This window comes from Diprion similis, chromosome 12 (assembly GCF_021155765.1).
Source record: "Diprion similis isolate iyDipSimi1 chromosome 12, iyDipSimi1.1, whole genome shotgun sequence".
Classification (NCBI taxonomy): domain Eukaryota; kingdom Metazoa; phylum Arthropoda; class Insecta; order Hymenoptera; family Diprionidae; genus Diprion; species Diprion similis.
This window is the reverse complement of record NC_060116.1, coordinates 16,400,536-16,416,449: the sequence shown is the minus strand read 5'-3', so window position 1 is coordinate 16,416,449 and position 15,914 is coordinate 16,400,536. Positions and strand designations below refer to the sequence as shown.

Here is a 15,914-nt window from a genome sequence, read left to right as displayed (position 1 = left end):
CAAAGTTGCGTGAAACTGAATTCGGAAGCATTTTTTTCAGTCTCATTCGAAACGAACATTTTTCCCTCGTCATGCCAAATATTTGCATGACGATTTTCAAGCTACCTCGAGCCGCTGGAAGCGTGTCAAATTATTGGCGAGTTCAAAACGTGGTTATGAAATATTCAGTTCCGAAGCGATGTTTGATCGGTGTCGAATTAAAGGAGCAACCGAGAAACTGACACCCTCGACCAACCGGGGGGAATAAAAATTGGATCGGGATGTTCGAGCGTGTTTCTGATCTTCTCAAATATTTAATACACCATTCGAAGGAATTACCCTCTTCGTTTCTAAGGTGTACACAACCCCCAGAGGGAGGAGTTGACGAAGTTCGCCGAGTTGGTCTCCTCGCGGCGAGTAAGTCAAGTATAAGTGACGGGTACATAAATTGTACAGGAAAAAGGTCCTCGACCACTGTGTGTAACTTAGCAAACTCTTTTGGCCACTTGGAGAAGACCGTCGCAGGTTCAACCGACTCTGTCATTTTCAGTCGAAAAGATGTTACAACTTGCACAGCAAACAGCCCTTCGTTATTAGGGTGAAGTTAGTAAGGTTACTGCAATGATTCGTGTTTCGGGAAATCCGTTATTTTTTAGGAATCTCAGAAAAGGGGTAAATTATAATAAGGCAAAAGTTATCTTATGTTTTCAAAACTTAGCCACTTCAAAATCACCCAAAAATTTCAAGATTACGCTTTGCCTAACGATTATAGATATTTGAATTGACTTTTTCGCGGTTCATTATTTCCAAAACGAACAATTTTCGTATCGGTTACGATTTTTTTCAACCTTTAACGAAACTCGGTGGTGTTTGTTTGAAATTCGATATTGCGTCAGAGGCGATAACAGGGCGCAGAAAAATATTTTGCACAAGGCGAATACGGGGTGTGAAATTTTCGCACCGAATGAAGGACTTGTTTGCGTAACTAGGCCGACACAGCTGTGCTCGACTATTCTGTACTCATTACCCTACAGCATCGCGCGTTTATGAAGTGGGGAATTTACGCTTCCCCATTAATCTAGCCAGCGTGATAAGTCATCCTGTGTGGCTATATTTGTTGTTCGGTTGGTTTCGGAGCGCCGCAGTGGAATTTCTCACACCTCCATAATTTCGTCAGCCTGCATCGGAGTTTCCAGCACGCAAACCGCGCGGTGTTGATTGATAATGACGATAATCAAATTCCGCGTCGCCAGTCGTTCGCCACTCTTTTTTTCTTCTTAATTTTATTCCATTCCTGTTCTCTCTTTTTATTATGCTTTTTCATTCTCAATGCTAATTCTCAAGTTTCTGGCTGATGTTAAGTTAGTTTTATAAAGCGGTTATTAATTAATTATCGACTTGAAGTATGATGGGAACGTGGTCAATGAAAGAACAAGCATGGTATGCACGTATAGTAAATTCCCGAGGGAGCCATTTCCAGACGCGTATAAAGAAATTAAACTTCAATGAAAACTTTTCGATTGATGAAGTTCGTATTATTCGAAAATGCATTCATTCGTGCAAATATAAATTCGTCAGGAAATTGTATCAATTAATAACAGTACAGTTGACGGATGCAAAACCAATTATTCTGTCTCGCGAAAGATTTAATTTTGTAAATTAACGATAGTAACAAAAAATAATAATGATCTTGCGAAACTCGTTTGAGTTTATTGATCATTAAGTCCGGGCCGTCAAGTTGCTCGGAAAATTAATTAAGCAAAGCAACGTTCGCGAATCTGTATTTTCTCCATTTCTCAAAGTTAATTCACAAGCCAGCAGCGTTTAAGGGAGAGTATAAATCTTTGAAATGTGCTTTAGGCTTTAGTACGCCTCTCGGACAGAGACACCTACACATATAACTGTGAATTGTAGTTCCTTTTTATTAAATTGCAATTCGACAATGACGATAAATGAACGAATAAAAAATAAAGCGCGAATTCGAAAGAAGAGAATTTAGAATTGCAAATTCAATATCCAAACTTACGTCAAGGTGCTGAGGAGGGACGACGACTTCGCCGCACACCGTCTGGGTCCGACACGTGTCGATGCAATAGGTGTGCTGATTCTTGACGAAGACTTGATTGCTCTCGCATTTCCTGAAACACGTCGATGCAAATGGCCGGTTAGTTTAGTTCGATTACTCCAGTAGCCTCTCACACACACACACAAAGACGTCTACGCACAGCGTCAGAAATGGCTGATTGGTATTCCGTGGTGACTTTGGCAAATCAGGAAGTCCGCTTTGCCCGATCCCCAAAGTTACAGCCAAAGTCACATGGACGAAACTCTCGCGGTATCGAAATTTTGCCGGAATTTTCGGTAGGTACGGCAAATATGAAACCACAATATAAAAAGGACAAAAAAAATAAACAAGGTATTTCTACTTCATCACGATCACCTTTCGGAGGTGTGTGGAGGTACGCGTAGAAAAATTTAGGGCAAAGTTGCGTATAACTGGGCAAAAAAAGTCACGCAACTTGTATCACACGTACAAGTACCTACACTGTGAAAAATGTTACGTGCTGGAAAAGTACGACACAAAGAAGAATCTCCCAGGTTTCACTAGCTCGAGGCTTATGAGGTTGGAAAGAAGTTCCAGAAACAGATTTATACTTGCATGTATTATATATTATATATATACATATATGTCAACCAAACGTGCGTGATGTTTGCCTAAAAACAAGAGTGTTATGTGTACATGACGGAAGTTCATAAAAGTTCCCCGTCACACCAGCCAGCGGTGCGATATCGAGGGCAGATTACAGTTGAATTGATGTGAAAGACGAGGAGGGTTGATGCGGTATTCAACGTCCGTCCCCCGCTGCTCGACGATCAGCCGTCAAATTTACGATCGTCTAATAATAAGGCAAGAATATCGACAGGGATGAAACGCTTCGCGTCGAATAACCGGGCTGCACATTTTTGTAAGTAAATTACCGTGATAATTAATCGTTCAATCCGCGGATTAGAGCGACGTGATTAATATCGTTTTCAACGACTCGTACAGTCTTTGTAAATTTTACAGCAGCCGGAATAACGATCAGGATGAAAGCTTGAAGAATGGATAATTGGCGAGAAACGATCTGGGGATGAGGATCAGCGAAGAGGTAGGAAAAATGGACATTTTTTTAGAACATCCTGACTTTTACAGGATGTTTCAAATTATCCTTGATTCCTTCATTTTCTCTACAGGTACACGCACGTTTTTTGAACTATTGGAATAATACTCCAGAACGATTAGTGGACTGAAACCATTTTCACTCGTGCCACGCTGCTAACTCCGGAGTGACGAAATCAGTACTCTTCCAATTTGCCAAAGTTCAGCTACATTAGCCTGCATGCGATCAGTTCGACAATCAGAGCGCTTCCCGGCGTGGTGTAATTGGCCATAGCAAAGGGGTCAGTCCCTATTATATTGACATCCCGGACTCGATCCAACCTAAGCTGACGAAACGTAATGGTCCATCTTGATCCGATTAGATTTCGCTGTCCCTAAGTACCGATCGATCGATCGAACCAGAATTGTCGAATTGTTCCAACTAACCGAACCGCTAACTTTTCTAGCTACAGGAAAAGTAAGCACATGGACCTGCATGTAATCATCCAAGTGCAGAAGGTGATAAAAAGTATCTACAAATAGATACAGACACGAATGTAAATGTTTCGGAGGCAAAAAGCTTCCGACTGCAATACGCGGAATGTGTAAGAGTAATTCCATTCCTTCCTCTGTATACGAGAATGAGAGTCGAAGCTTGGTCGTTGAATTTAAAAGCTCTAGGTTTCTCCCGCACTGCAGATAACGCGAACTGTTAACTGCGAGCTTTTCCTACGACACTCTCAACGCCGTAATTACACATGCATGTACTGTCAGGGATCATAGACAATACACCTAGGACCTAGATTGTGCTTCACAAAACGACATGGCACTCGGTGCACTCGCAGGTTGTGACGTGGAACGCGAACGCTAACCGCACCCTGAGTGCAGACTCTCGAACAAACACACCTGCAAGCACGAATGCACGACGGAAACAGGTAAGACGTAGTAATGGACTCCCTGCTTCTCTCCTTCCCCCGTTTATGCTAAGAGCCTCGGTATTCTCAAGCGCAGTTTCGAAACTTCCAACCCCGTCCTCTGCGCCATAACTGCAACCACCCCGTCAAAACAGAACCCAGCGAAATCATCCCCTGTACGTAACGTACCGAGGAAAGTTTCATTTTTTATCGTGAATCGAATATTTTAGTGAAAAGGTTATCGTTTGTGTGATAATTATTTGAGTATTAAGAATTGGGATTACAAAAAAAACGAGTACAAGTAACTATTTTATGAAATCATAGTCGTCACAACACTACGTTTTATGGTAATTGTGACGCAAAATCAATTTTTATAGTTTACTGTACAATTTTTAGTTAAACAAAAAAAAAAAATTTTCTTTACTACAAAAGTAATTTTCTACCCAAAATTATATTTTTTATTTGTTGTAAAAAACTAAAGGCTAAATAAAAGTCTCTCTAGGTGGAGGATATAAAAATTCTAAAATTGAATAAGTATAAGAAGTTTTAAACATCGTTGGCAAATTTCGTGATAAAATTTCAAGTCAAGTTCTATATCGTAGGAAATCGGAATTCACTGATTCTTGATACGATCGAGGAAATCATTGCAAAGGATCAGGACGGACGTTTTTAAGGTACCGGTCCGTATATTCGGGTCCGTGTTGCAGAGCTCTAACCGTTTAGGGATATTCCTGCTACCCGAGCCACTCCCAATCGTCTTAAAGAAGGGCTCAGGCCGCAGGGACAGAGTAAACAGTCCAAAATCGTAGAATCGGATAAAGTCGAACCGATTTTCCGTAACAGGCACGCGCAATTTCACTTAAACCGTTCGGCAATAACCGTTAGCCATCCGTTCACCAGCCAAATCCTTATCGAACTTGCGAGAGATTTTATCCAAGGGGTAACAGATACGCCCACGAATTCTAAACGGCTGAAAATCCTCCGCCTTATTCGAATCGGGATAATTTACCGTCTCAGCTTGTCCCCAACAGGCATCTTTCTATGGCCTTGCCTTACGCGTTTCCCCCGTTTCTTTTTCTTTTCGTCTCGTCATAATACACATTTAACGCATACCTACTCGTAGATTTATTCCTTGGCCCTTCAATATATTCAACTTTAATAGTATTTATGAGCTTTTATACACTCGTAGAGTTGATTTTAAAAGTATAAAACGAAAAATGCACAAAAGCAATAAATTGGTGAGGAGAATTAGAAAAAGCTGTAATAAAAGCCAGTTTTTGCCACTCGGAACCTGGAGGAACAAGAACTGAATTACGTATCCAAATAATTGTTGTACGTTAATATCTAAACAAAAACTTGTGAACTCATGAAAATCTCCGAATCGAATTGTACTTGGGAAGTGAAAACCTGAAGCCTGATTCACATCGCAGATATTTACTCAGCTAGTTTAGAAAATGTCATTTCTGCGGGAATAATTGCAGCTGGATTGAATCTGTGCGAGGCATTATACGAACGTACGAGTATTTATTCATACTGTGTTCGAGATTCGCCATCTTTTGCTCTTTCAGTCGTCGATCTTCGGACGTGGATATGAAACCTGCGGTGGGTATAACGAGCGAGTCCAGGTCGCAATTCACCAGGTACTCTGTTATGCGAATGTCCTCTATTACGAGGATTCTAGCCGGGGCAGGATGAGCTCGACTACTCGTTAGGACGGTGGTTAAGGATTTTCGAAAGACCGTTATGATTTACGAGATCACGTCATAACCGAGGATATCACGACCCTCAGCATCGTGATATCATCCTCTGCTCGTCCGTCCTCGACTCTGGTCGAGATTATCGTCGTTTTGCAACCATTTCAAAATGGTGGCCTGGAAAACTGAATGCTTAACCAAGTCAGCTTCTCACTAGCATCGGTTTCAATGTCTATAAAATCCCCAGCGCGATTTTAAATACACGAAATATCGTGTTTGAATATTAATCAGCAATCAAGAAGATTTAGAAAAAATGTTTCTCGGATAGATATAAAAAAAAATTTTTGTACATTTCATTTTCCGAGAGAAAAATTGGAGCACAAAACAAAGCAGCGAAGGCACAGTGCTTGCTTGTGTGCTCCAAGTTCACGAGTATATGGAAAATGCGCATTTAGGCGGGGAAAAATGCGATAAAAATGTGTCGTGTAATGCGAAGTGTGCCGAGTTGCTCTGCCCTCGTTTCTCCGAGTGGAATATTTCGACGATTGGCGACCCGGGTTCACAACACGAGAAGAGGGAGGGAAAGAGAGAGAGGGAGAAGGAGGGAGAGAGTGAGCGTATGTTTCATTAGTACCTTGTTCGAGATTACGGGACCCGGGGGTAGAGAAATTGCGAGCCAAGGTACATATGTATAATAATACACATACATAGTTATACATGGCGAGGGAAATACACGCGGGAAACAGAGGCGGAAGAAAACCGAAGATTCTATGCATGTACAGAGCTCTGCTTATTGTATCTCGGCGATATTCGACACGGCATCCTTTTGTTTTTGAAAATCGCAGAGAATCCATCCGCGAACTTTGGAATTATACACATGAGTTCAGTCACGTTTTAATTACTATTTCGCAAATTCTATATTTCAACGATACAGCTATTGTTGAAAAGAATATCACGGAAGTTTCAAGATTTCGGAATAACACACGTAACGATAACGTTATATAACTGATAAAGACGTGAATATCTCCGAAGATTTGCACTTCGCGGCTGCTTCGTCGATAGTAAATATTCGCTGTTGGAAGAGGAAAAGTCTCCGTCTTGAATTTGGCCTGATTTCGCAAGCTTAGTTGTGTATCATCGGTGCTAGTCGGGCACTGTATGGATCGACGAGCTTTCCGAACGTCAAAGCATGCAGCCGAGCGTTATTAGGTTTGCATGAGAAATGGGCTCGACGCGGTTTCCGCGCGAAAAGCGACGCTTTCCCTTCGGATGTGTTCCCAGCAGCTACCAGGATTCGGGGAAAGAATCCGACGTCGAATTACGGCGTGATTGGTGCCTTGTTTATATGCTGCATGTACGGCATACGCCGAATCCTTGATTCAGTCTGCAAAGGATCGTCGCCGCAGGCTCAACCTCGCCTGATTTTTCCAACCCCAGAAGATAAAAGGCCACGCACGTTTCCGAGGGAGAATGAAGAATGAGCAAGATTGAAAAATGTATCTCTGATTTTTTGCAATTTGCTATCACGTCGTAAACAAGGAATACATTATATTTATTATTCAGATCGAGAGCACGAGCGTAGAATTAGCGAGCTTTAATCACAAGTTTTTCGAATTGAATATTGTTATTCATTTGTTGCATAATTTAGACTAGTTACGAATCAGTTATAAGTATATTGCTGAAAAAAGTAAGTGACGGGTAGGGTACACAATAAATTGTATTTTTAAAAATATTTTTAAATAGTCGAAAACGACTTCTATAAACATTATTGAGTATTATTTCTAATTTTCGAAAATTTTCAAAGTTTGTCTTTTTCCCTGACGTTTGAAAATTATTATTATTTTCTTTGGTTGCAATAAAAAAAAAAAAGAAAGAAAAGATTTAGCGTATTTGAATCCTCGAGAACTAAGTATTTCCTTAAGTACCCCGTTTTAGTACACACTGTAATAGCGTGGCGAGATTAGCGTCGTTTTTGCAATTTTTAAGACGGACCTGAAGAGGTCAGAAGACCGATTGACAAAGTTGAAGGTTCTTTTTAGGTTGATTAGGTTGATTAATTTGCAGCACAAGCGAGCCTAGGCGCGCTTAGTAATTTATTTTCACGACAGCATGGTCGAGTGAAAATTTAATATACAATCTTCGTTAGCCGTGATTAGCGATGCGCATTTATTCACCGGGTGGAAACACGCGTTACATCACCCATGAACGCAGGCACGTGTGTTAATCGAATTAGTTATTCATTCGTTCATCGCCCCGAATTAGAACGCCCGAAAAGGCGATAAATTTCAGAGAAAGACTTTGAAATTCGCCATTTATTTCGACCGAAATATTTTCAAATTTCGCACACACATTTTGTCGGGGACCCTGAAGAGAGGAAAGTCAAAAAATATACGAAATGACACGGGTACTTCGCTTTTTCCACCCTTGTGACTCCAGCGGCTAACAATGAGCGCCATTTGCGGTTTACTGTTGCACAAAGACACCGGATGGTCACGAGGAGAGGCTCTTAATTGGTTGTATCGGAAACCAATGGACAGTCGGGGGTAAAATAGAGTTACCCGATATATCAATTTCCCGCTATTCATCGGGCATCGCCGCTGCTCTAACGCAGTTGCAACGCGATTGCTCAGATGGGTTTCGAGACTCTCAATCTCACCTCGATAAACCGAAGAAATGTCGCTAATGTTCGATAATCGGAACGATTTCTCCGGAGGGTGGATCCGGGACGAACCAAAGCGAGCGAAAGAAACGAAGGTACTTTATTTTCGAAAGTTTTCTGACTTTGAAAAGTTCCGCAGGTGCCTAATTCAGAATTATTTTAAAGTTTAGGTCAAAGAAGGAGACTCAAAGTTCCGAAATGCATGGTTTAAAAAATTAAAATGTTATTCGACGAGCGGGTGTACAAAATCAGAATTACCAAGATTCCAAATGTAAAAATATCGAAAATCGAAAAAAAAGCAAGGAACGATAAAAGTGATAAAATTTCGCCAAGTCAGGAATTCAAAGAACTGAAAATCTTCGATTATTCGGAATTTCGATATTTCAGATCTTTAAATTGTCTCATTTTCGTATTTTCGTAACTTTGAATTGTCGGAGTTATGCCCTTTCGCCATTTTATTCCTTCGGAAATTTGCACTTTCGGAACATTAACCATCGGCTTTTGAATCATTAAAAACTTTGGATTTCTGTATTATAAGTTTCACCACGAAAAAAACTCGGGACTTTGGCGCTTTGACAATTTCAAATTCGAATTCAGACAAATACTAAACTCCCGAATATGCGATCGCGTAAAAAAAAAAAAGAAAAAATTAGCGATGCCATAGATTCTCAGCATCGAGCCCTCGTCGTCTTGAGATTATCGCGGGCGGCTGTTCGGATGCGATAGTGCAGCGAGGCCGGGGGTGATAATCAAAGTCGCGGCGAAGGGGGTGGCGGTTAATGTGTCCTGACCTAACAATGATAATAACAAACCTAATTGTTGCCCGGCCGCCGCCTGCGGCGAACTAAGCTCTGCCGAAGTTTGCCTAGTCGCGCAGTTTGCGTGGATTAGCGGGCAGTGCAGCAACCGCCAGTTTCAGGAGCCCCGCACCCCTTATCTCAACCCTGTATAAGCAATTACCGGTAGGTGAGCCCCTCACCCCCTCCTCGTTCTGCTCATCCACTCCCTACGTCAACTTCTATTTTCCATTAACTCCGGCTGTCCTGCAGGGGGTGGTCAGATATAATTTAGCCAAAGTACAAACGCCAGTAACTCACCCCCTGGTGTACAATTACGCCATGTACCTATCCGTGTTTCTCTAAAAGCCTGTCACACCGGCGGCGAAGTGATTCGGCGGATTTCTCACGGTCGGTAACTGATTTCACAATCGGTGAATAATTCATCTTCACCCCGATGCATGCGCGTGATATGGGGTGTGTGTGTGTGTGTATAATCACTTATAGGCAATGACGAGCCAATACCTAGTCAGACACCGAGCCGATTTTGATCCGAAAAGAATTTCTCCTCTCTCGACCCGTGCAGGAAACTCGCGAGAAACTTTTTATCTCGAATTCCGATGTAGCTTCGCAATATACTCCGAGTTAGGAAATTGCAGAGGTTACTTGGATCGCGTTTGAAAATTGGGTAACATTTTCCTGCAGAGCTTGCGATAAATTTTCATTGGTTTTTCTGTGCGACGATTTTTTTTTTTTTTTTTGGTCTGTTCAACAAGGTTCTGAATTCCTTCATCATCTTTATTATCGACTTTTAGGAACTGCGGAGTGACTATTGAAGCCTGCAATTTATGCTTTCGTTACAAAAGTTTTGACCCTCTGAAGATCGAGAAAATTAATAAATTCTTCAATATGCTCGATACGATATCGTGTCGTTTTTTGCTGGGTAATATAATTTTACCGAAAACAAAGAGCCCAATTTTGTTTAGAGACAAGTGACCGGATTGAAATAAATAAATAACTAAACATAAATTAAAAATGGTATCCTCGATTCACAGAGAGGGTTATTCTTCCTTCTCTCTCCCTCTCTCTTTCTCTCTCACACACTATACATCTTCTCTCTCACTCTATTACTTGATATGGAGAATTTTATTGCCGTATTGCTCGTTTTTTTCTTTTCCTCAACCTCTGTCAATAAGGGTTGAATCGAACGAGATGAATATTATATAGGACACGGGTACAGGTATATGAAGATAAAATGAGGCGGAGAGACGAAAGAGAGAGAGAGAGAGAGAAATGCAGAAGGAATGTTTCGCGCTTGTCGAAATGCGAAGCAGTTCGCTCGTCGTTCAAAGGGTACGAGCATTCTTCAGATCAGTATTCCTCCGGAATACCTGCAATATATGCAGGGGATGACGCGAAGCGTGTGTAGGGTGGCACGCGTGCGTATATACATATATATATATATATATATATATATATATATATATATATATATCCCGTGGAATTTTATCTCTCTCCGAAGGCGCTTTGTTATACAACCGACCCGCGTTTTCATTTATTGACAAGGAAGAAGACAAGGAAGGCCTTCTAGAGGATGAAAATAAGTGATGCGAAAACGAGGTCATCAGGAGAAAGAAGATGAATGTTGTCGGGGTGGTTTACCCTCAAGTGCAGGGTGGAACGGTTTTGGAGAAAGACACGCGAATTAGATTCGTTGCTCGACGTCGAGCCGACGAAAGAAAATAAGCGGAAAAATCCATCAGTCCAAAAATAAAGAAGAAGAAGAAGATGAAAATGAAGACTCGTTTTCCTCGCCCACACCCCTTGCTAACGGTTTAAAATTCTCCCCAGACTGTTAACCGTCGGCGAAGATTTTAACGCGACGATTTTCCACGGAATGAAACGTCAGACTCGACAAGAAATAATTTCAACTTTGGCGCGACGACTAACACGACTCCCGCTTTTACATTCTTGCGGATTTGAGTTTCCGCGATTCCAGCTGGTGGATTTTCACGGGAGATTGCTGATTGGCAGCAATCCGCACCTGAAATTGAACTGCGCAATAAGGTTTTTACGAGTTTGGCTTCGAGTATAAATTGCCGGACAAATGTGGGAGTGCAGAATGTGGAAAAAGGTTTCAGGCAAATTCATACTCCCAGCCCTTTCCTGCAAACCTTCTGGTCAGTAAAAGTAATCGCCAGGATATAATAAAACTGACACAATGTTTCTGTTCGAGCACTGTGGCTCGTACCGAGGCACCTCATTAATCACAGTTCTAATCCAGACGTATTAATTTGGCCTGCTTGCGGTGTGCAGCGGAGTGGGAAATAAATTGTGCGGATTCCTATTCCACTGTAAATCAACGAAACCCATCCTGCATGTTTATATACATATAGGTGCGTGCGATTTTCCCTGAGTAAAAAATGCGCCCGGATCTACAACGTCGAATTATAATCTCGGGGTTTATTCGATCGCCAAATGCGCACCTATTTTCAAATCGGAGCAAACAACGGCCGCAATTTCACATCGTGCAGTTTCGCGAATTTTACGTGCGAAAATCGCGGGACTTAGCGTCCATCATGCGGATGGCTTAATGACAACTGCGAATAGCTGCGTCAGATTACGGTCTCACATGGACCAATCAAAGGTTTCATTAATTGAGTTTAGCTTTTGGGAAACAGCAGCAATTTTTTATTTTTTTTTTTATTTTTTGCACAAAGTGTATAGGTATATGATTTTACGGCTTTATGAGCAAGAAATGAAACGCGAAGGGTATATCATTTGTTTGCTCGATGTCGCTGAATGCAAAAGAAAGGAGATAAAAAAAAAATTGAATCTTTTTTAATAACAACCCGCTGCGGATGTTCGTTTCCCTCGATTCACCAGTTCACGAATATAAATCGCAATATACATCGTAGGGCTGAATGCCAACGTTTCAAGGCTACAGTCTGCAGGTATATGTATAATGTATATACGTGTAGATATATGTAGATGTATAAGGGGTTGCAGAGAAATATGGAAGAGCAGAAATACGCACAAACACATACATGCGGGGGGGGATTTGTGAATGCATGAAAGCAATAAAGCGTGTGTTCCTTGAAAATGTATAAATATATATATATATATATATAGACGATAGGGTGACGGGTTATTGCGTACGAATCAGCCTATACATATACACACACAGGAAAGTCCCGATCCTCTTTCTCCCTCGGCCGAGTTTTAGAGCCAAAAAATTTTTTTTTATCGCCTCCAGAGCTCTCGCGAAAAACCACCCAGAAGCAATTTTCGACTCGACCGTGTCATCCGATATAATCTGACCTATCGCGTTTCTTCACACTTTACAGATCAAATATTTACTCCCCAGGCAATCATTTCCTAATCGCGAATTATTCGCAGGGGGTGTGAAGTCACGTTTTCAAAAGCTTAGACCAATCTTTCTTTCTCCAATAAATAATTGAAATATGGATATAAAATAGCGGGTTCACTACTTCAATCCTGATTCCAGGAGTGTATATTGAAAACGAATTTCAGATACGCCTTTTGCAAAAACAGTTTTGAGATCTCGGTCATCCCGAGTGCCTTTGTTGAGTGCCTTTGCTAAGCCAGGATGCAGGCTGCAATACGGCTGCTTACAATTAGACTCTTGTGCTTTGTGCAAAAGTTTCTTTGATCATTCCCCGAGCAGCTGAGTTCCGTGTTGTATCGAGGTTATAGAAACTATGATACAACACCGCATCGGAACACCGAAGCTACAGTGTTCTGCAATTAATTTTCCGACAATAAGAGTCAGCTGCTGCATGGAAAGAAGAAAATTGCTTATTACACGCTGTCACGGTGAAAAATTCAGAGTGTGAAAAATTCGCGAGTTCCATAAGGTGACAAGACAAGATGCATGTATACCGAATTCATATATAAATTTCGCAAAATTGTTCCACCGAATTGCAACCATTCCTCGCTGTACTTGGACTCGTTTAAAATTTTCCAAAAAATATATAAACGTTTCTCAAATTCAAATATTATATCGCTTACTTTTATACTCGGGTTGAAAATAGCTGTGTCTCGATCGTCTGGACGAGATCAGAAGCTGCTTCAGCCGTAGCGACTAATCTGATCGGCTATCAGATTCGAATGGCAATAATATAGGGGGAGAACTGAAACTTGGGAGATTATCGATGGCGGCGGAGAGAGGGAGGTAGGGAGGGGAGGTGGGGGGGGGGGGGATCGATTGAGAGTAGGTGTCTCCGACCCTGAGCGAGAAGTGCGGAGTTTGTTATTCTTTGGAAATGACGACGGGGATCGAGAAAGTCCTTAGTTAATATTGCCCAAGATAAAAGTACCATAACGGTGTTCGGCGAGCGTTAAACGGGAGTGAGACGTAGGCTCGATACTCACTCTTACTCTTCTTGTTTTTCTTCTTTTTCTTCTTCTTCCTTTTTTGCTCCCTTCTCGAGGGTGTTAAAAAGTGCGTCTCGTAAAGTTTATCGAATCGATGTCGTTATGGAAATGAGATACTCGCGGTCGGACGGGACGCCGTCGTCGGGGGGGTTGAAATGACATTGTATAAGGTGTAAAATAAGGGAAATTTTCACCCGCAAATTCTCATTTCCCAGATATAGAATTGTCGCGTATTCAACCTCGTGGAATATCTATACGCCTCTTCAAAGCGATTTTCAATCCGAGGGCGAAGAATCTTCACCAATCCTGCAAGATAAAACTTTTTGCAGGCATTCCCGTACCACGTGATCGACGTAATCCTCCTCGTTTTGAATTCCCCCGGGTTTTCTCTCCAGCATCCGGCGTTGCACGGCCGTCCGACAATACACGCTCCAATTCTACTGCGTCGACTGATGGACTCGATACACTGCGGAATCCCCTTTCAGAGTTTCTCCAGGATCCAGAACTGAGGATCGCCTATACATTCGATTCTGTTGACCTGCACGGCGCACTTCCAGAGCACCAATTCGAGAGGCATGCCGGGTCGAGTTTAATAAGTTTTTTTTTTTTTTATACAATAAGGTGGATTTATTACTGGCTTTTAATGACACAAGAATCACGAATAAAATGACCGAAATTGCCGATTTTACCTCGGACTTGTGGTTTAATAATAATCCCTTATCTAACAAGGGAATAAAGTTGAATATCAAAAGAAATATAATCGTATTTTCCCGAAATGCGGGAGAAAAGTGCTACTTTTTTTCCTCCTACAGATGAGGAGAAAAAGTAACAAGGAAATAAATAATTTTCTACTTTCGTTCTGCTTTTCAAGTTAAAAAATCAAACGTTATGGTTAAGTCCGGAGTAAACGGTTTTTTTTTCTTTCAGCTTCTTTTTGTGCTACGTATTAGGTGTGATTCGAACGAATTTGATGGGTTCAGTTTGTATATGGACTTGTGATATGACGGTGTTCGATCAGCTGAGACAGCACTCTTCATGGGTGGATTTTAAAACTGATTCATAGCATTTTGGTAATGGGTTTTAGAGTGCCAGATAAACGAGCGAAAGCAGAAATTTTTTAAAAGGTTTTAACGCTCGGTAGCATTTAAATTTCTTGAATCGATACACGCTTATAGGAGAGGAATCGTATAGCACGTGTGCAATGTAGATAGATTGTACGTACGTAGATGTAAACAGAGTTCGAGGTGAGTGAAATTCGTAAGTAGATAAATACGTAACCGCAGAGTAATTTTGAAGCGTATGAAAATCTGGTCCTAGAAAACAGAGGAGCAAGAAAAAATTGATTTTACTTTTCATTTCTTCTCCGATATTTTGCAGGAGAAGACGAGTTTTGAATAAATCAAAATATGATTTATAATTTCGTACGTGCTATCCGATTCGCGATTTACGTTGAACGATAACTCGAGTGTTGCATTAATTAAAGTAATAATTACCGAGAGAGTGAGCGAGCCTCAGGGAGAGGAGAAGTAGAGGAAGAGAGAGAGAAAGAGTGAAAGAGAGAAATGATCAAATATTTCACGACGCTTTTAAATTAGACGGTATTTAGGTGCCCAATGTGAGCAATTAACAGTCTCTCGGCGTAAGCGCTATATATTCATCACTAATTACGTTCATTATTTATCCGGTGTTTCGCATACGAACCACATTATTTTTCCTTTGTTTCTCGACAAGGTAGTAGTAGATATATTTTTCCAGCTTTTCCCGTTTCCCAACAAATCTTTCCGACTCGTTTCGACGATTTCCCGACAAAGTCTTGGCGCGAAAAACGAGTCGCAAGATAAATCTGCGATCGGTTTACTTTAAGAACGATCAATCCGATTTTATATAGAAACGAACGACGGACGTCTATAGTGTAACGAAAACACACGACAAAATAGGTCGGATCGCGTCGTCATCCAGTTTGCAGTTCGTAAGTGAGAAGGAGAGACGGAGTGGAAGAGAAGATACAGCCATACATGAACGGCGCTCGACCTCGTCGCCTCTGCGTTGAACCAATCGCATCGTTTCCAGCAGGAGGATGGAAACAGAGAAACCGTCTCCTCCCCCGAGCAAAGCGAAAAACGATACAAACTTGTTTCCTATCTCTGCACGCCCGGAAAATCGTCGCGCTTTTCAAATCACGCGGAACCATTACCAGACACTGCAGCACCAGGTTTATCCTCGGATGAAAGCAATATTGCATTTCAACGAAACGCTTTTTATTTTCCCGCGAAACAGCCCTACAAACCAAAATGGAAAATTAGATGGTTCTACGAAGAACAAGCAGGAAAATCGACTGTCCAAACAAAATTTCTC

General features: G+C 41.4%; 1 protein-coding gene and 1 long non-coding RNA gene across 3 annotated transcripts in view; one reads left to right on the top strand and one right to left on the bottom strand.

Moving 5' to 3' along the window:
- The window catches only part of LOC124413074 (leishmanolysin-like peptidase), a 207,340-nt gene that overhangs the window by 5,272 nt on the left and 186,154 nt on the right, over positions 1 to 15,914 (bottom strand). For both annotated transcript variants that reach the window (XM_046893406.1, XM_046893408.1), the window contains exon 5: positions 2,006 to 2,117. In XM_046893406.1, the coding sequence (XP_046749362.1) occupies positions 2,006 to 2,117 (112 nt within the window). The remainder of the gene's footprint in view (positions 1 to 2,005; positions 2,118 to 15,914) is intronic.
- Positions 47 to 15,111, top strand: LOC124413075. The gene is made up of 3 exons (XR_006929843.1): positions 47 to 272; positions 10,582 to 10,586; positions 15,100 to 15,111. It is a non-coding gene; the product is annotated as an uncharacterized LOC124413075 (long non-coding RNA).